At 47.9% G+C, this 20,143-nt stretch overlaps 2 protein-coding genes and 1 long non-coding RNA gene across 18 annotated transcripts in view; 2 read left to right on the top strand and 1 right to left on the bottom strand.

Moving 5' to 3' along the window:
• The first annotated feature begins 973 nt into the window (after positions 1–973).
• On the top strand, positions 974–13,174 carry LOC311441377. Of its 2 annotated transcripts, XR_014695905.1 has the most exons (4): positions 1,959–2,084; positions 3,881–4,024; positions 6,208–6,320; positions 12,501–13,174. It is a non-coding gene; the product is annotated as an uncharacterized lncRNA (long non-coding RNA). The 2 variants fall into 2 exon arrangements; XR_014695906.1 differs by lacking the exons at positions 3,881–4,024; positions 6,208–6,320; positions 12,501–13,174 and adding an exon at positions 4,079–4,877 and having other exon boundaries at positions 974–2,084.
• Positions 3,869–10,752, bottom strand: CLRN1 (clarin 1; the record flags this gene model as incomplete). The annotated part of the gene is made up of 3 exons (XM_084529412.1): positions 10,414–10,752; positions 4,641–4,820; positions 3,869–4,134 (listed from the first exon to the last, which is right to left on the bottom strand). Exons 1-3 carry the CDS (start codon positions 10,664–10,666, stop codon positions 3,869–3,871), a joined length of 699 nt encoding a protein of 232 aa, XP_084385538.1. The 5' UTR covers positions 10,667–10,752.
• A 372-nt stretch (positions 13,175–13,546) lies between the features above and the next one.
• Positions 13,547–20,143, top strand: part of MED12L (mediator complex subunit 12L) — a 180,192-nt gene continuing 173,595 nt past the window's right edge. For 5 of the 15 annotated variants that reach the window (XR_014695904.1, XM_084529395.1, XM_084529397.1 and 2 more), the window contains exons 1-3: positions 13,548–13,830; positions 17,592–17,696; positions 19,519–19,710. Coding sequence is in view for 14 of the 15 variants with exons in the window: in XM_084529395.1 (XP_084385521.1) it covers positions 13,732–13,830; positions 17,592–17,696; positions 19,519–19,710 (396 nt within the window). In the remaining variant the exon portion in view is untranslated. Of the gene's footprint in view, positions 13,831–17,591; positions 17,697–19,518; positions 19,711–20,143 lie in introns of all 15 variants that reach the window. The other 10 variants (XM_084529390.1, XM_084529389.1, XM_084529398.1 and 7 more) reach the window with 5 other exon arrangements.

Here is a 20,143-nt window from a genome sequence, read left to right as displayed (position 1 = left end):
CTGGGGACGGGTGAGCTGCAGGAAGGGGGATGCTGGTCGGTGCCTGCCAACTTGCCAGAAGGCAGGTGTTCGCAGGGTCAGCGGCTCTGCCTGAAGGAGCTGTGGGAAAGTCACTGCTTCCCCCAGGGGAATCCCACACCCACAGCAGCGGGGCTCTGGGCTCAGCCCTGCCGGCTTCTCCAGCTTCTCCGTGGTGCAGGACGTGCTGCGAGATGCTGCACACTTCCATTAACTTCTCCTATTGCATGTTTCCAGCCCCACAACTGCTGGGGGCAGAAGGACCCCAGCAGGGCCAGCAGCACCCTCCCCCCGCCTTGGCAATGCTGCCCGCAGGGACACCAGGGCCTCAGCACCCCACCAGGGCACCAGCCGCCCCTGCAGGGGTCTCCTCTGGCTTCTCTCCCACAGCACCACCACCTTCCTTGCTCCATGCCCCAGCATCTGCAGACACGTGTAATTTCCTGGCTGTGCTCTGTAGAAAAGTTTCTGCAGGTAGGTTTCAGTTTGGACGTGCTGCCAGTGCCACAGCACAGAAGCTGACTGCATTTACTCTGTAAGCGGGTGCTGCATGATAAATCGTCTGTTTGGCGTAGTACCTTCGACAACAAAAAACATGAAAATGGATCTGTTTCAAAAGAGTCCACCAGCAGAGGCACCCATGCGGCCCCAGCTCCCTTCACAGCTGTGCATGGGGTCACCAGGTGCAGAGCACCCACGTCTGCAGCACCTCTGGGGCGGCATCGCTGGGTGGGCAGTATAATCCTGATACATGCCCTGTGTAACATGTAGTGCACGTGTTTGTGGTTATAGGCATGCTCACTGCATGCACACACACACACAGACACGCATGCGTACTATTTTTTTTTATTGTGATAGAAAAAGTCTGAATTTTCAAGAACATTCAAAATATATTTACATATTTCTCCTAGCTGTATATATGTATTTTTTAATTGTGAAATTAGAAATGATGCAGAGCAAAACTTCAGTTGATGCTCGTGGATTAAAAGTGATCCACAGAGTACATGCTGGTGTTGATCCAGGAGCATGAGCTGAGCGTCTCATGCTCACTGCAACTGTCGCTTTCAGCTGGTCCAACCTAAATATTGTCAAAATTTAATTTTACTAGTAAGAAGTTATTATATTTGCCTTCGAAAATGGACAAGCATGGCTTCAACAGCTGGCCTCACACTTGAGAGTAGGCTGGGAGGGGATGGGGTGGGACAGAGAGGAGCTCTCTGTGAAGGGGCTCCCCAGGAGCAGGGCCCCTCTCCTCTGCACAGCAAACGTGGTGAGAAGGCTGATCTGCACTGAGGCAGCTCCGTGCAGTTCTTTGCCTTACAGATACAGGCTCGCTCCTTCAGAACTGGCAGGGCACAGGGCAGGTGCGGTGCTGAGGGCAGCCGGTACCTCTCACCTCTGTGCTACTGGCTGCCCATGGGGCAGCAGGGCTGAAAGCAGATTGGGTTCATATAGCACCAGGAACAAGGGCAAAACATTGCTTCTCAGTACTTGTTCTATGGTAACACAATGAAATGTAATACAAATTATGTGTTAAGAAGATGCATTAATATTAATTAACAAGAACACACATTAGCTCAGAAGGAAAATGTGAAAAAAATGTTGGTGGTCGTGGAAATCTGCAGTAGTGCTTACAGATTGTTAGAAACTAGGTGTATACAATACAGCTTGGGAGGCAGGGTTGTTCTGTATGAGGCTTGGTGGAGCGGGAACAAAGATGACACAACTTTTACAAAAATAAGCATGGTTTTTCTGCCATTCATAGTAAAAGTATAAAAACTGGCATAAATGTCAGCAAGGTCATCTTGTAAGATGCTGCAGCTTGAGGCACAAGGCTCCCTGAGACGCAAGGTGACTCCAGGGGTGATGAGTGGGATTGCTCATTGCTTGCAGCTGCACCCGAAACCTCAGCAACTTGGGCAGATAAATGGGCAGCTGGTGCAGCCCCTGCTCCCCTAGGGCACCTTCTCTGCTGTTTGCTTGGAAGAGCAGTTCCATGCTATGCAAGGGGAGCCTCATCTCCACGGAGGTGGTGTTTGCTGAGGTGAAGCTCTTTTGACCTGCCTGTAAGTAATTAGGCTGACATAGCCGTACCTGGGGCTACCTGGGGCGAGTGGCCTGGCTGCTTTACCTGACCTGCAGAGGTTCAGAGACACAGGGACCGATGTGTTCATCCCCACTGGCTTCCTGTGCGTCTTGAGTTGGAGAGCCTCAGGTGTTTCCTTGCCAGCCCCTGCTGAGCTGCAGCATGCTGTGTGTCTGGGGCCTCTTTCCATTGCTGCTGTTTGCCAGGAGCTTTGCTTTTCGTTTATTTGTACTGCTTGATGAGAGAGCACTTACTGGCTGTTCTCTGGGCTGAGCTATTCATAATTGTGACAATGAGGCTTTGGGTGGGTGTAGCACAGTACCAAAGGTGCCTGGTTTGGGTTTATGTTGCTGTGTTCCTGGATGTGCTCTTTGCCTCGCTGTGTTGCACAGCGGCTGTTCAGCAGTACTCAGCCAGGTTTCCTCCCTCATGTAAGCAGGAGGGAGTACTCTGAATCTCCTCTACATCTTATATTTCTGTCTTATATTTTGGCTAGGATAGAGTCATTTTTCCTCCTAGTAGCTGGTAGGGTGCTGTATTTGGGATTTAGGATGAGAATAATGTTAACACCCTGATGCTTTACTTGTTGCAGAGCAGTGCTTACACCAAGCCAAGGACATCTCAGCTTCTTGCTCTGTCCTGCCAGTGGGCAGGCTGGGGGTGCAGCGGGAGCTGGAGGGGGGACAGACACAGGACAGCTGACCCAAACTTGCCAAAGGGGTATTCCATCCCATGTGGCACCGAGCTGAGCAATTACTGTGGGAGGGGCTGGCTGGGGTGCTGCTCGGGGATGCGATGGGCATTGGTCAGTGGGTGGTGAGCAATTGCATTGTGCATCACTTATTTTGTACACATAATTATTTATTTTCTGTCCTAATAATAAGTCTTTATCTCAACCCACAAACTTTCTATTGTTTTCTGATCCTCTCCACAATCCTGGGGGGAGGGAGGGGTGGTGAGCAAATGTCTGTGTGGTGCTGAGCTGCTGGTCGGGTTAAAAACCAACAGTTTGCCAGTGTATTCCCAAATAAATCCCCAAAGGCTTGCCATACCCATAGCTGCAGTGATTGCACTGGGGAATTTGGAATTCAGGGTCAGAGTAACAGTTTGGGCTTTTAAAATTAAAAAACTTAAGAGAAGCTTATGGACAGAAATAATGGTGTTGTCACATGTGACACAAGCTTAAAGTGTTAGTGGTGGGTTTGGGTGCTTGGGTTCTGTCTGCGAGCCCTTGCCAAAGCCATGCCTTCCCCTCCAGTGGGGTTTCTGGGGTAGTGCCTGCTGCCCGAGGCACAAAGCCTGAGGGCTTTCTCCTCTTGGCCCTGCTGCTCTTTCCCCTTGTGGTCTGCTGCCCTGGTGTGGTGATAGTTGCATCACGGCACTTACAACAGGTAAAGGTCAAAACTGTGCTGCTGGTGATCGTAGACTCTTACATGGTTGAGTACTTATCTTACTATCTTGATTCAGTTCAATGCTATTGATTTAATTTTGTTGGTACCACCTACTTCTAAAATAAGTTCCTGGAGGAAGGAGGAGTAGATATACTGATAAGGTTTTACTCCAAGGAAGAGTATTTTGATTTTGATGCCACCAGATAGCATGCTATCTTTTGTTTACTGTATATGTCACATTGACATCTACCTAAAACCTTCTCTTGTTTTTAATTTCTTTACAGCTAATCATTTAAAAGTTAGTACTCTTGGTGATTGTTGAAAATAGTGGTGATAAACCTCTTTGCTTTAAATGTTCATAAATTAAGTAAATCTAATACATCAGGTCAACTGCTCCAGTGGTTGTTGCTGAATCCTTTGATTTTGAAAAAGGAAATTCAAAGCCAGCAAAGCGGATCAAGAGGGCATTCATGAAGTGCACCAAGGAGCAGCCTAGGATGATCCAGAAGGAATCTGCAAACTGTTCACTGTGCGTTTTAAATGTAAAACTTCCCTCCTTAAAATTAGCAATTTTTTCTGAAAGGTGGTGGATCTTCACCTCTGAGGAGAAGAGAATCAGGATGAGACAACCGCAGGAACCTGAAAGAACACGAGAGATGCTCACCACATCAGAAATCCTGGCAGCAAGGCTATATTACATCCATCACAATGGAATGCTGTATTGATGGTGTTGTTATGGCCATCATGACTTCATTTTTACTGGGAGCTTATTTCTAGAACCCCAGCCACAGGCTGTGTCATGAGCAGACCTCCCACTCGTCTTCTTGTGCTGGGACTCACTGCCCACTGGCTGTGCTGGGGTCCCCATGTTCCTGACAGAGGGGACAGGACAGCCTGCCCTGTCTCTCTGCTACCTGCTGGCCTGTCCCACCACGCACTGCCATGGGGAACTTCAGCAGGTGTTTTCCTGGAGTCAGAAGACAACACCTTTGCTGTATTGACACCTGGAGGAAAGCCAGGTGTCAATACAGCAAAATTATCCGTCACTTTGGAGTCAATGCAGCTGTAGTCCTTAATAGTCTACTGTGCTGATAAATCAGCCAAAATATATATCTCAAATTCAGGTGATGTGGAATGGTACTTACATGCAATGAAGGTCCAGAGGTACAACCCTACAGGGCCATGCAAAGTTTCATAGGGGCTGCCGAAAGCATTGTACATGAAGAAGCCTGTTCCCACCAGGGCAAAGACGATCAGCACCGTGCAGAAGAGAATGATGCTCACATGGATACTTGCAGGGATAATTTTGAGTAGATCTGGAAAAACTAAAAGTTATAAGCAATAATAAATAAATAATAAAAATGTAAGCAATTTGCTGCTAATTTGTGCAAATTATTTAAATTGTGCTTTTCCAAACGCAACAGATTTAGTCTCAAGTCTCTCAGAGGCTTGGCCAGAGATTTGTCTTTTGGGGAGGTGGACAGCAAATCCAGAAATAAACTCCTTGCATTTATGCTCATGCTTACTGAGGGTAAATTATATTTCCTTAGCTCATTCACTGACTGGAATGTCATTTATATTTATTGCTTTGTCCAGACCTTTATTAGCATCCAAACTTAGTTACGGTTGATGCTGTCACTTTTGTGCCTGATCTTGTCTGGAGTGATCAGCAAGTCATACAAAACCTGTCTCTCGGACTGGATTGTTCTGGCCAGTGCGGTTTGTTTTCCAGAATACATGTGCAGAGGGGATGAGGTGAGACATTGCTTACTGCGATGCAGGATGAGAGGCGCCTTGCTGAACACCGTCACGGCTGTGCTCTGAGCAGTGCCTGGAGCACCAGTCCTGCAGGGGGGCCGGGAGGAGGCCAGGCTCTGCTCCTGTCCCGCTGGTGCACGCCTGGTGTGGGATGACAAAGCCCCAGGGAATGCAGCGGTCCCAACCCTGTGAGCATGTGAGATGATCGTTCGGTGGGTGTGAGGTAGGCTCTGCTGTGCCTTGGGTGCTTATTCAGTGGGTCTGGAATACCATGCGCTATCTGTGTCCTGTGTAGAAATGTGGGGGTTTGGCTGCTTTGTCTGCTACGAAAGCAAAGAACTGCTCCCAGCTGTAATGTTGATTCCCATTACATCTGAAAGCAGTGATTCCACCACTTTGACTTGCACAAATATTCACTGCTGTTAAGCTTATGCCCAAAGAATTTTGGTTAAATGCTTTTTTAAAGTGAAAATCCAAAGCACTAAATATGTTAATTTAAAGGTCCATGTTTAGCAATAAAAAAGAAAATATTAGTAAACCTGTGTTACTGACATACAGGTGAACTGCAGTGTGATCTGTTTCTGGGTGACATTAAAAGCTGCAAGAATGAATGATATTTGGGGAAAGGTAATGTGTGTGGATGTTTACAGAATGGAAATGATGGGAACTCCCTGTGAAAATCCATTAACAATGCCAAAGATTTGATTTGAAGACACCAAAAATGACAGGAGGTTTCCTATCACTTGATGTTTTCCTGTTTTTATTTTTTATTAAAAAATCTATTTCTGTACTTACCTTAATCTCTTAAAGTAGTATCTTATTTCACTATTTTAAAATAGAGGAAGTCATTCATAAATGTTATATCATAGGAGTAAGTGCCACAAATTCAGAGTGAAATTTTGAAAGATGGAGTGTTTTGTGTGATTGAAGTTTTTCTCCCCTGTATTTCCACAGATGAAAGGTTTGAGGGATGTTTTTATCTGGAAGCATGTGGCCAAAAAGAAGATAAATTAATGAGAAGTGGAGAAGTCCTGCAATAAGAAAGGAGGATGCAAAGAGAAAACAAGGTATCAAATACTGAAGCGTGTGGCTACGAAACCTGGTGCTGTTCAGGGCTGTGCTGGTTCTCCTGCTGGCTGGCAAAACACTGCTGCTTTTGCAGCAGAGCTCTGCTCTGCAGGGTCAAGAGGAAAAACACTGTTGGTTATGTGTGAGCACTGCCTGTTAGGCAGTCCATGCAATGTGCTTGCTCTATGCTATATAATTGTTTCCAAAGCCTGTGTTAGCACTGGCTGCATTTGCTGCTATGTCACTTGCCCCAGCAGCCCGCCCTTGGGAGCCCATGCAGCACGAGGAGACCCTACCAGTGGGAACAGCAGCCATGCTGTGTCAGATTTGGCATTTACAGTTAATTACTGCTGCCTGATCTACCAGAGGCTGTGCTGAGGTTCAGCTGTGTAATGGCCTGTGTGACCATTGTAGGCCAAATGTTAGGAATCATTTTAAATATTTTTCATGCGTTTTTTTCCCAAAGTGTGATCCTGCTTGGCTGTGGCACAGGGGATAGTTGATCAGCCTTGGTATAAGGGTAATCTTTAATCACTCATGTTTGTTTAGTGACAATGGATATTTCAGAAGTAATCATCAAACACACTTAGCTGCTGCTGATCCACAGGGGCACAATTAAAGCAGGGTAATAACACCTTGGAGCTGCCTCACTGCAGCTGCAATGTGCTGGGAGGAATAAGCCTCATGTAAATTAACCTACCTTGCAAAATGTTTACCAGCAAATATTTTGTAGCCTGCAATGCAGTAAATACAGAGATGCAGGTAATGTGGTGTCAAGCCAATTTATCGCCTGACTGAACAAAAGGGAAATTAATGGCACAAATGCTTGTGCATTGCTCCCGAAGCTGTGTTGACTGCCAGTTTGTGCTGCTAATGTCTGCTGAGAGCAGAGAGGGCACTGGGGCCCACGGTGCATGCACAGCCCTGCGAGCACGCTGCAGTGTGGTGCTCACCCCGTTACCGACTGGGTGGGTTTGCCTGGTGTGGAGGGAGAATCTCCATGCCTGGAAGGCAGCTGCTGCTGATGGCTGTGTATTGTCCAGTTGTTGCTGGTGGCTAAATTGCTTATCTCATCCTAGTAGAACAAAGCAGTTTTTGGAAACTAGACCTTGTGTCTGTTGGACTGTAAAATATTCCAAAAAGTTACAAATGCTGTGTATTCATAAGTGTAAGGAACAGCTGTACTGCTAGTATGCTGTAAAGTACGATTTTACTCTTGTACTATTCAAGATAGCCAGCAAAAGGCTGAAGAGTCCTTGCTTGTGCAGAATTTGTGCAAGGAATAACATTAGTTCATGCAACACTACCTAATCCTTTGGGAGAACATGAGCTTATTTCATAATACAGATTTTTATTGTTTATTTTAAGCAAGTATGCTACTGCATTGTGCTGAATCTTTCCCTTGGCACCTGCATTTATAGTTTTTGTCATTAAAATTTTATTAGTGACATATTGGGGAAAAAATAATTCCCGTAACAATGCTGTCTTGAAAGAAAAACATTCCTTCATTGTAATGAATGAAATAGTGTTTCAGTATGCATGCCAGTGACCTTTAGAAAATGAACTGCTGACCTAGAAACAGATGAGAATCAGCAAGAGTAAATGAGGCAGAAGGCTTTCCCCAGCCTAACAGGGTTTGCTGGCAGAGCAAATTCATTTTACAATTAAAAGAGATACAGTGGTCAGAGGGGAGCATTTAATGGGAGCAAACATAGAACTAAATCATTTAGCCTATTTTCCATGCCTTTTCTTCTTAGCCATGCTAAAGTGCACTTTAGTGCATTAAAGAACAGATGCGTATATTGTACGTGGTGGTTCTGCTTTCTGCGTTGCTCACAGGGAGCTCCCGAGGGCTCTGTCTCAGACAGGATGGGTCTCCTCTAGCCCCAGGGAGTGTGAAGCGGCCTCTCCGTGTCTGGTCTCTAAAGTGGATGCTTTTGGTAGATGCAGACTTTGCTAAGCCACCCAGCCATTGTTTTCTAAATATTAATCCTATTAAAGTAACTGTTGCATTTGCTTTTTAGTCCAAATAAAAGATCCAAGAACAACGTGTGAAGATGACATCAGTGCTTGCTGTCAGTTGTTGGTGAGCGCAGGGAGGTGAGGCCAGGACCTGCTGCTGGGCTCACGGAGCTGTTCGGGCTGTGACTGGGGGGTGGTTCGGGTGCACGCTGCCAGGGATCTCCTCGCAGTGCTACCTTTTCTTCGTGTGCTACGTAAAGGATTCCAGGGCAGATAAACAACGTGCAATGTGCTTCTAACATTGAGTGGGACCTACTGAAGTATTTCACTACTAATGCTTGACTTGCATGGACAGAAATTAAAAGGTAAAATCCTGCCCTTGGGCAGGCTGCTTTGGGTCTGTTGAGGCCCTTAGGTTCCCCTCAGACCTGCTCCCGCTGCTGCCCTGGGTGATGATCTGCTGTCAGCAGTGTGCTGGGCTGCCAGGCCCCTGGAAGGAAGCCTGCTCTCTCCAGGGAGGGATGCTGCCCTACCACAGGCATATCACAGCTTCTCTTCTGGCCTGGGGGGTCTCAGGCATGAGATTAAATCCAGCATTGGGTTCACATTCTGAGAACAGGCATTAAAGCATCTGCTTCAAAACTCAGTTCTCTAAATAAATAAATAAATGACATTTACTGATGTTGAGTGAATTTCTCTTCCATTTTCCTTTATGGAATTCCTGAAAGCTTTGAATGCCTGATGTCTGTTTTCAGAGAAACTATTGCTGGAATCACCCTAGCAGTACATTAACATATTTTAGCCATAACGCGATGAGCTTAAAGCAGAAGTGAAAAGACAGGAGCTTGAGTAAGGAAATGGTCTCAAGGTCTGGGAGTCTCTGCAGCTGATAAGGAGCAGAAGCCAGCTGCCTGCCTCTGGCTCGGGCTGGCTTTCCCTGCGGGATGGGATGCCTGGGTGGCTGCTCAGCAGTGCCGGGGTTGGGTCCTTGTCTGAGGCAGGCAGGACACCCTGGTCCCCTCAGCTCTGCCCAGGGGCCCCAGCAGGCCTCAGCCACAGGGCTGGCAGCAGCTCATGGGAAGGGACAGCTCAACCCTTGGTAGGAAACGAGTTCCTTGGGGTTTTGTGGACTGCTCTGAGAACTTCCTGCAGCCGACACCTGCAGGGCAGCGCTTCTTTCTTCACAGCCACAGCGTGCAGCGGGACCTGGAGCTTCCAGCTCGCTAAATAGCTTAGTGATGGGATTTAATTAGAGAAGGTAAGCCTTCATATTGTGTAAAATGAGTCTGGTCTACTGCTTTGAAAAAATAATATAGTAGACCATTTATGACACTTAATCTGGTAACCTTACTTTGCCTTAGGTGACTCATGTAAGCAATTTGCCAGTGCTGCTTTAGCAGATTGCTTCCAAATTTTGTTTTGTAATAATTTCAGGTGGCATGCAGTATGTATAAGAAATGACTGTTTGTTATCATCTGTTTAGTGTTGCTACATGCAAAATGTCTTCACTTGATCACTTCATTGATCTTCTTACCCTTGAAGATGAACAGGTTATGAATATTACATGTAAAGCAAAACCACTGCTAACAGTTTCATAAGATTTTGAATGTTGGTTACTAAGTTCAATTTGCAGATCAATTGTCTGAATGTCAGCTAGTATCAACCAGATGTTTTTCCAATTAATACAGCAGATTACTAATCTCTGGCTGTTTTGTTTCTCAACAGCAGCAAAATTCTTCTATCCCCCCATTTCTTTCACATTCCTGCTAGTTTATTTTTCTTTTGTGACAGAGCAGAGGATGTAATATTGACATGCACAGAAAGATGATAAAGATTAATTGACAAACAATAATATAAGAAATTACTTTTTCAAAAAGGTATGTTTTTTTTATGTAGCATCTGTTAATTGAAACACAAACTGCTGAAAATATTAGTATGGCTTTGCTAGTATCAGAAAAGAGTAATTTAAACCCGAAGACTGAAATGCTGTAAGGGTAACATTAGGCTTTATAAAATTTCATGCCTGTTAAGGTCTGTGTACGAACAGGGGGGTACCAGGGCAGTTATCTCCTGGTTCCCCTAGCAGTGAGCAGCACAGTGTTAAATAATTCAAGCCCCTTTCTTACTCACATGAAAACTGAAAAGGTCTGCCTCCGAGCCCGCACTGTCTCACTCGCTCGCCATAGAAAAGCCCATACTGGATTTCCCCGATAAACTTCTCCAGCTCCTGCCCGGTGGCGTTGACAAGCAGGGCTCCGGTCTTGCAGAGGATCGTTCCTCTAATCCACAGCTGAGTGCCGATGGCTGCCGCGGTCCCCAGTGCACAAGCGAAGCTGAACACCCCAGCTATGCAAAAGATGATTTTCTTCTGCTGGGCTGGCATGGTGGCATGCCAAGTCCTTGGGGCGATGCAGCCTCAGCCAGGCAGCGAGGAGCTCTCCATCGCCCCGGCGGGCAGGCGCTGGGTGCCCAGCCCAGCCGTGCTGGCAGCCCCCTCCTCAGTGCCCCCTCCTCGGGGGCTTTGGCAGGGAGGCACCGCGGGGCGTGCTGCCCTGTGAGCTGCTGGGGACGTCTGCCTTTTCCCTCTCCGCTTCTGTCTGCTGTGTAACTCCAGTTTGCATGCTCCAGCCTGGAAAAAAGCAGTTTGTAGAGTGTTTCAGTGCATCCTGTGTCACTTGATAACGAAGGTTTAAGATGACAGAAGGAACCTCTGTAATTTGAGGAGTGCTCCCTTCCTCCCTTGTCTGACTGGGTGACCTGAGGATTTCAGGACCAGGCTTGGCTGCTTGTCCGGCTATCTCCCATCCAAAGCTAAAGTTTTTAGAAGGCTTTACTTTTCCAGGAGTTCTTCTAGAGCCAGCAGCGTTGAGCTGTTCTCTCTCCCATTACGGGTGCTCCTAATGCAGTGGGGAGGCAGCGTGTGGTGCCTGGACTGGGCTGGGCAGCCCTCCCTGTGACACCTGCTTGTATCCAGCTGCTTGCTCTGCCCTGGCATGATGGATCTGCTCCTGCCCTGGCTGCTGTGTGCGGCAGGATGCTTTGGCAAACTCCTCCGCCTGGTTTTCCAGGCCATGCAGGTGGGGTGCCCATGGCTGGGTCCCTGCTGCTCCTGGGGCTGCCCTGGCATGCTGCCTCACTGGGGCATTGCCTGGGGTCAGCCACATGGCTGGCAGCATCGATTTACTGGCTGCTAGCAATTTCTAGACAACAGAAGGGTTTTTCTCTATTTTCCAAATCAATTCAGTTAAGTTATCTGGACACATGTCTGTGGCAGGAATGCTCTTCAGATGTTTTAAGAGTATCACATCAATTGAACTTAAAGGTGACTAAGTCTGGTTTAACTACATATGTTTTTAGACAACCTTAGAATTAAAATGAAGCAAGGTTGGGTACAGACGTGACTTCTTCCAGGCTAAAGCTTAAATAAAACTGCCTCATGCATGATCGTGGCATGTAACCAAAAGATGGCACTGTCACAGGAATCTGGCCCCACCAATCTTGCACAGTGCATGATGCTGAGCAGTAGGTTTGGAAATACCTTTATTTTTAAAGATGATTTTGAACACTTAAGCAGAATGCATTTATTCCCTGAAGTGGAGCATTTCAGCGTAACTATCACCACATGGCAGCAGTGAAAGCAAGACTTGAACGTATGCATGTCCATGCAACAGCCTTCTTCACACCTTCTTCCCTTCCTAGGGCTTTGCCCTAGGCAGTGGCTGGTGGCATAAAGGCAGCAGGGGAGTGGGCTGGAGAGAACTCTGTGTGCAGACAAGCTGGGAACTGAACTTGAGAGTGGTCCGGGAGTTTGCTTTGGAGCAACTTGTCATGGCAACGTTCAGCACCTATGGATTCTGGCAGACTTGTTCAGAAACCCCTTAATATGTATCTTGGTAGACAGTACAAATCACTTTCTAAATCTAGCTGTTGGATTCTAGATTGAACACTAGGGAGATATTTACAGGGTCTGTTTCTTTATATTTGCACAGGAAAACAATGTTGCTTTCTGAGTGGCTGAAATGATATTGCCTGGTACCTGGGATACTTTGTTTATCAAACAAATACAGGGAAAGAAGATACAGGAAAAGAAATGTACATGCTCTCGTTAGACTGGCAGAAAAGGAAAGTCTCTTTCAATAAACGTTTTGACAGGTTTTTGTAACATCTTCCCTCTTCTGGAACACGCAAATGCAATAATTGGTTATTTTATCCCTCAGGTAATTAATGGAAAGAAGTGAAGCTGAGCTATCTGAAGATCACAGAAAATATTTTATTGCAAATGCTGCATGCTCCACCGCAGTGAATACTACACTGAATATATGACAAAACCAAAGAAGATGCAACAAATGAAGGATAAGAAGGGGAAGTGAAAATACTCGGTTTTGTTTTTTGTTGCTTTTTCCTCAGAAGCACTAGATTCCAGGCTTTCTGTTAATGTCATCTTGAAACAAGAATTAAGGGAGTCACTGTTTGAGGCCAAGGTTAAAAAACAAACAGAAGTAACCAAGGGATATTGTAAAAGTACTGCTGTGGCTGGTTGCGCAGGGGCAAGGGATGGTAACTAACAGCTGGCCTGGCTGCCTGGCTGCTGCTCTCTGAGGCACCGCGAGCTGTTCTGCAGGCCGTGCTGTGGCCTCGGGTCCCCCCAATGGTCCCCTCCCTTGCACTGGAAAAGAGCCTTCTTTGGCTTACTTGCCTTGTTCGGGTCCTGCCTGGCTCGCATCCCACCTGTGAGATGACACCAGTTCTGTTACCGTTTTCTCACTGCTTTCAGCACTGGAAATGACCGCCCTTCTTGCTGGGACGGCAGGAGCCTTTGGGGCTCAGCACCATGCGCCTCTACAGCTGGTGGCAGCTGGAAGGAGGGCGCGGGGCTCCCCTGACCCGGGGGTGGGCGCGGTGCCCCCCTGGTACCTGCGGGAGGGGGATCTGGGCCTCGCTCCGTGGGGCACGGGCCAGGAGAGGGGGCGGCAGCCCGGGGGCTCTGCACCCTGCTCAGGCTCCTCCTGCAGAGGCCGGAGACCCCTCGGCCCTTTGGGGTGCCCGGAGGGATGCTGCGGAGGAGCCGCGCAGCGCCCGGCCGGGCTTTTGGGGGCTGCCCCGGGGCGGCTGCAGCCTGACCCTGCCGGGGGGCGGCCACGTCTGCCTCGCCCTGGGCCAGCCGCCCGCCCGCCCCGACACCGGTGCTACCAGCGGCGAGCCGCCACCGGGGGGCCGGGCTGGGGGCTCGGGGCGCTGCCACCGCGCTGCGGGCAGGGCCGGGGGCGGCTCCGCGGGAGGCAGCGGGCAGGGCCCGGCCGCCCCCGTTCCCCCCCTCCGTGCCCGTGCCCGGCCGTGGCGGCGGCGCGCGGCCCGCCCCCGGCGCGGCGGGGGCTGAGGCGGGGGGCGAGGCGCCGAGTGCTGCTCCCTGGCGCTCGGAGCCCGCTCCAGCGGCGAACATGAGCGATCATGGCCGCCTTCGGGCTCCTCAGCTATGAGCAGAGACCGCTCAAGCGGCCGCGCCTGGGGCCGCCCGACGTCTACCCGCAGGACCCGCGCCAGAAGGAGGTGAGCCCGGCCCCGCCGCTCCGCTCCGCGCCCGGTCCCCGGCCCCCCGCGGGCCGCCGCCCTCGCCTCCCGGCCCGGCGCCTCCCCCGAAACTTTTGAGCGGAGCCGCCGCTGACTTGCATTTTCTGCGGCGAGCCGGGGGCGGGCCGGGGCCGGGGCCGGGGCTGGGATGCCGGCGGCCCGCGGGCGGGCAGGGCTGGGCTGGGCTGGGCTGGGCAGGGCCGGGCCGGGCCGGGCGGCTTCGGAGCCCGGGGCCGCCCCCGGAGGCGCAGGGCCGAGGCTGGGGCAGCCGCAGCCCCGGCTCCCGGCGGGGCCCGGCGGGGGGGGGACGCGGCCAGGGCCCCGCTCCGCGATCCGCAGGCACCGGGAGGACGGGTCCGGGACGCCGGAGGGGCTCCGTGGCGCGGGGTCAGCCCGGCGGGGGGACGGGGGGGCGCGGAGCCGTGAGCCCTGCGCTGCGCCGCTGCCGGGGGAGGCTTCCAGAAGGGACCCGCTGCGGCTCCGAATTGCCGCCTGCTGTGTGGTGGCTGCCCGGGGCTCACCCGAGGGCGGCTTGGGCAGTGCCCGGGGAGAGGGGCTGGGAGCAGCATGCAGGGATCCGTGTGTCTCTCAGTCTGGTGCTAATCTTTCAAGCCATCTCTGATTTTTTTTTGACCTCGAGTGTCTGTCGGCCTTTTCACAGTATTCCTTACGCTGGTTGGGAGTGTGTCTGTCTTTCTAGGCCCTTCAGTGCTATAAGAGAGTGGTGCTCCTTTAGGCTCTTGCCATCCGTGTGTAGGTTGCCCAGCCTGGCATCTCCCTCGTCAGCAGAGAAACTCGCCTGTGCCGGCGTTTGGCTGCTCGGGACGGCTCGTCCTGCTTGTGGCTTCTGAGCTGCGGGTGCTGAGGGGACAGCGCTGCTCTGAGCACGGTGCCCTTCTTCCTCTCATCCTAACAAGTCCCGAGTCCCGGGGTGCTCGCTGATCCATAACTGGCACAGCATTTGGTGTACACCAGTCTCTCTTAGGGGGCCACTTTTTGATCTCACCGTTCAGAAGGCACCTGCTGTTCAGTGGTGTGAGCCTGAGCGCAGGGTTTTTGGCACGGCAGTCACAGCACAGGGCAGATCGCTGGAGCTTCCCACCCAGGGGTTAGGCCTCCAAGCCAACGCTGGTGTGGCTCCAGGCTGCCGAAAGTGGATGGCCTCTTGTAATAAAGGCACAAAGCAAAAGCTGGAGCTTGTGAGAGGATCTGAAAGGAGTGACTGAGTTAAGATCCATTTTGTTCCTTTCATGAGTTTGTGAACTTTTCTCTTCTGAAGGAAAGTTTTGAGGTTAGGCAGAAAAAGAATGTATTGCAAATATGCCTCATTTTGACTGTCAAATTGTGCTAGTGTAGCTCTGTACATTGTCTACTTGGCTTAGACATCAGTATAAACTGGCCAGTTCCTAGTTTTTCAAAAACGGCTTTCCATTTTTCACCTACTGGCTGCAATAAACAAGCATTATAGGTAATAAGTATTAAGGAGGTGGGAAAACATTTAAGTTGCAGGAGCTCATTTGTTCAAAGCAGATTAATACAGAATTAGATGATCCAGAACACCCAATGATAACGTTGTGTTGGCTCCGCTGGTGTAGCTGTGAGTGCCCTGACCACGCTGTGCTGCCCGGTGCTGCCATCGCCTCCTCGAGCAGGCTTTGCAGGGCTCACGCTGCGGTGTGGGGAGGTAACGTCTGCGGGTTTGGTGTGGGGTCTGACTCCCCGTGGAGCTGACAGTGCTCCGCTCCCGTGAACATCGGTCTGAACTTGTTAGGTTTTGCTTCTCTAAGGGTTGTGCGTGTTGGATTCATAAACGCTCAGCAAAGGAAGTGCTGCAAATATATAAGCAGGTTTTAAGCATTCCACGGGAAACAATTAAAATACTTTCCAAAGGAAATTAATGCAGTTTGGGCTTGGGTGTTCGTTTGGCTCTTTAAACTTCAAAACCATTTGAAGTCTTGATTGGGCTCGCTTGGGGCCCTGCTTGACATTTGGAAAGAAAGCTCGACATCCCTGCAGGAGCGCGGCGGGTCCGGCGCAGATCGCTCGGTGACAGCAGCGTGCCGAGCTCCTCTGCTTCTTGTTAGGAAGGGGCCTGCGGATCGAGCCGAGTGAAAGCGTGCTCAGCCCGCCTGCCTTCAGTGCTGTACAGCTTAGCTGTGCTGGGGTTCCTGCTGCTTCGTCTAGGAAATATTGCCCTCTGCCAGGACAGCTGTGCTCATGGAAAACAACCCTGAGCCATTAGTGGGGCTGGCGTGAGGCGTAATGAGAACTCCTGTGAACATTCAGCTGAACTTTTATTGTTGATTTGTTTGTATCTCTGCGTGTTGTGTTCACGGGTGGCATGTCTGTTAATTTAATTTGTGGCTGGTGTTTGGTTATGCAACTGTCCTGTGTTCCGTGTTTAAAATTTCTGAACTACGGCTGGAGGCAGGGAGAAATCTGAGCCAGACAAAACCAAAACACTGCTGTGTTTGTGTTGTCAGTCCATCCCCAGCTTGCTCGTACAGTAATGGTAGCTGCAGCAGTACCACACACGGTTCTCAGTTATTTTCAGTGTAGCTATATCTAGACAGATTTCTTCAGAGGAGGAAGAATTTAAAGATAACAGAGCTGGGGTCATCTGTGGAAATGGCTGTAATAGTAACATATATCTCCATCTGTTTGCCATTTACCTTTTATTTATTTGCTTATAATCCCTTTGATCACTTTCATCTCTGCCTTCATCTGTGTTTTCAAGGCTGTCTTGGGGATAGTGTGGGTGGAGGAGTGCTCCAGCACTTCTTGTTGATTTCATTTAAAATTTAGATGAGGCTTGCTAACTTCATAAACCCTAGAGAGCTTAGATTTCTTCTAAATACAGTGCTGTCTCCTGTGTTACTCACAAACTTTGAGAAAATACTGAAAAGCAAAACGCATTGCAAAGCACAAGAGAATAAACTGAATGGAAGTTTCTGGGTCATTATTTTTGGGGAGAAGGCGCCCCAAACCAGTAATCAAATCTTCTAATAAAGTTACTACATTCTTCTTTTTCCTCTTCTTTTATTCTTGTTGTTAGCCAGGTTGCATTTCAGTTGCTCGTTGTTTTCATGGGTCATTTCACAGTCATCTTGGGGACGGTTTTTACATCTCGTCTGCTAGAGGTGGTCCACAGGCTGGGCTTGATGCCCTTGGTGGCAGGTGGCTGTTTTGCCATGGGAGTTTTCTGCCTTCTCTTTGGGGAGAGACCAAGGAAGAACCAAAGCAAGCTCTCCGGCCTGTGCAGCTCAGACCCGTGCTTGCTGAGGGCTCCCCTGAGGCCCCGTGGGGCGGGACGCGTTCGGCGCTGCGCTTGGCCCCGTGCTGCTGGCTGCCCTGGCACCAAGGCCCTGGTGCTGGCCACGAGTGCAGCTGCGACGGTGCCTCTGGATAAGCCAGAGATGATTCACTTCCGAGGAGGATGAGCCTTGCTTTCTGCTACCCTTTCTGTGGGCAGCAACCCTCTTCCCGCAAAACAGTTGCCATCCGTATAAAGTTATGGCCTTGAAGTCTGTAGTTAGGAGAACACTTAATGGGAGCCAGAGGATAGGAGAGGCACTGCATTTCCCTTCGCTGGCATCCTGTACGTACAAAGCATTTCAAGGGTTATTCAGGTGTGATGGACTAGCATACAGATAACACTTCCTTATAAAACATGCTTCTCAGAATGATGCGACTTCAGAAGTTGTCATGTCATTTTTTCATCCCTAAAACACTCTTTGCAGGATGAACTTACTGCAGTGAACGTAAAGCAAGGCTTCAGTAATCAGCCTGCCTTCTCTGGAGATGAGCATGGGTCTGCTAGAAACATCGTCATTAATGCCTCAAAGGTAAGGCCTGGCTTTGTACCTGGAGTATATTTGTGTAGCCTGCTACCAAGCTGGCAATGGTTATACTTGGTTCTCGACTTCTTTGCTTTCTAGTTGGAAGTCTTCATGTTAGAGTTGATTACAGAACTAATATAGGAACGCTGAGCTGTGGTCCTGCTGCCTGGTGTTACCAGTCTTTAGAGGAAGACACACATACTGAGAACAACACATAGCTATTGCACATCATTATAGCAGACACATTATTTTTTGCTCCTGTTCTTTTATTTGCTTCACTTACAAAGCTGTTAGTGACTCTTTCCCTGAAAGTCCCTAGTGTTTACAAACCATTCCCTTGCCTTGGTCTTATGTATGTTTCATCAGACTGTTTTCTATTATATTCTTGGACAGTTTAGTGAAACTTAACCTGGCTCTACTATGTTTTTTTGAGAGTTGAAGATATTTGAGATACAAAAGAACAATGAAAATCACTAAAATATTAGCTATTATCTTCCAAACTGAAAGTTATAACTCTTTAGAGAAAAAAAAAAAAAAAAAAAAAAGAGTAAGCCATCCAGATTTGTATACTCTCTTTTTTGTTCTGTTGGGAAAACACAAATAAACAATTTTGAATGAGAAATTTATCAAGAAGCTTAACAAATGTTTTCCAACAAAGTGACTCTTAAAATATGTGATGTTTTATGGCTTATTGGAATATTTGAATCTACTTATTACAGTGATGCTCTTTTATTTTAGTAGAGCGTAAATCTGAAATGAGAAGTAATACAAGTAAATGACAAGGTTGTTATTGTTGAAATGTTAAAGGTTTTTGTTACATTCTTTGTTTGCTAGAATTGCCACCTGCAGGTACTTTCTGTCTCACATTTCAATTAGTCTTGTTTTGACTATTGAACATAACTGAAAAGTAAAACGAATTCACAAGGAATTGCTTATAGTCTTATAGTTGTTTGGAAGATGTAAGTGTAGAATTACCAAAATAAGTTCAGTGTCTCATTAAAAACTTTTCATAGGTTTTAAAATTACCCAACTATGAATGTATTTATTTGAAAATCAATCACCTGATTCTTACTGACAGGTCTAAAAATTAATTAAAATTTAATTTGTATTATAGTAATTTTGGTATGTAAAGAACCTCACACAGTAAATAATACCTCTTTTGGTCTTTTCTTTTTTTTTTTTTTTTTTTTTCTCTGCTGTTTCAGTATTGAAAGTTCTGTGTAAGGGAATCCTACAATGTTTTACATTCTGAAGGTAGTGAGTGGAAGTGGAGGCATTTTGAATAGAAGTCAGAACACTTACTAGCTTATCCAAATCTTTGAAGTTTTGCCTGCTGTAACTGACAATGCAAAGGCAATTGATGCAGTTCTTGTGGCAGTGTAGTTTGTTCTTATTAGAAGTGAACAACAGCTATATACACTTATTGCATTATAAAATGCTGACACATCTCGAATATGCTGTGTCAGGTCCTAAGTCTGAGATACTCAACTCCTGGAGTGATGTGCCTCTGGTGATTTACAGTGAAGTCATTGTAAGTGGTGGCTGCATTTCTGTTGTCTTTGAGGCCTGGTCGTCTTTGGCTTGGTTTTGCTGGCCTGCAGCTTTTATAGCAATACTGCAAAAGCATTGCACAGTTACTTTAATATCCGGAATCTCTATCTGCTAGCTGCAGGGCTTTAAAGTGTAACCTTTATTAGGCTGATAGCCTGGACTAGAGTGATGACTGCATCTATTCAGATAAAGATTCTGTGTGCGTTAATGTACAATAGATGCTTGCTAACTGGGTTGTCATGTGTGTTATTTTTCCCTCCCTTTTTTTCCCCACCAGATTGGCGCTTACTTTAGCAGCATATTAGCGGAAAAGCTAAAACTTAACACGTTCCAGGACACAGGAAAGAAGAAACCACAAATAAATGCCAAAGATAACTACTGGCTGGTTACTGCTCGGTCTCAGAGTGCAATTCACAACTGGTTCACAGATTTAGCAGGAAGTAAACCACTGACTATTTTAGCAAAAAAGGTATAAAAATACTTCTTCTCCTGTTTCTTGGATTGTACTGGGGTTGTACTGAATTGGTCTGTAAGGATAAGGCAGTATTCATAAAATGAGTTAAAAGGTTAACTTTCTGAATAAAAGCACCAGAGAGACTTCTTTTGTTATTTATGATTTAAAAACAGAATAACAAAAAGGGGCTTATGGACATACATAAGCGTGTTAAGAGCCCTTTGAAACTAATTGGGTAGACTAGACCTTAGAATGACTACAAAAGAGTGTTACCAAAAATCACCTGTGTTTGGTTAGCGGTGCTTTTCTGCATTGATGTGCGTCTGTTCTCCAGGCGCTCTCTTGGAAAGGTTGAATAATCTTGAAGGAGTAATTAGCATTTTTTGTAGGGGGACAGCAAGCGTAATATTTGTGCCTCCACTCCCTTCTGTCTCCACTGGGTGCGAAA

The sequence above is a fragment of the Aythya ferina genome, assembly GCF_964211825.1.
Source record: "Aythya ferina genome assembly, chromosome: 9".
Classification (NCBI taxonomy): Eukaryota; Metazoa; Chordata; class Aves; order Anseriformes; family Anatidae; genus Aythya; species Aythya ferina.
This window is presented reverse-complemented; position numbering and strand designations above follow the sequence as displayed.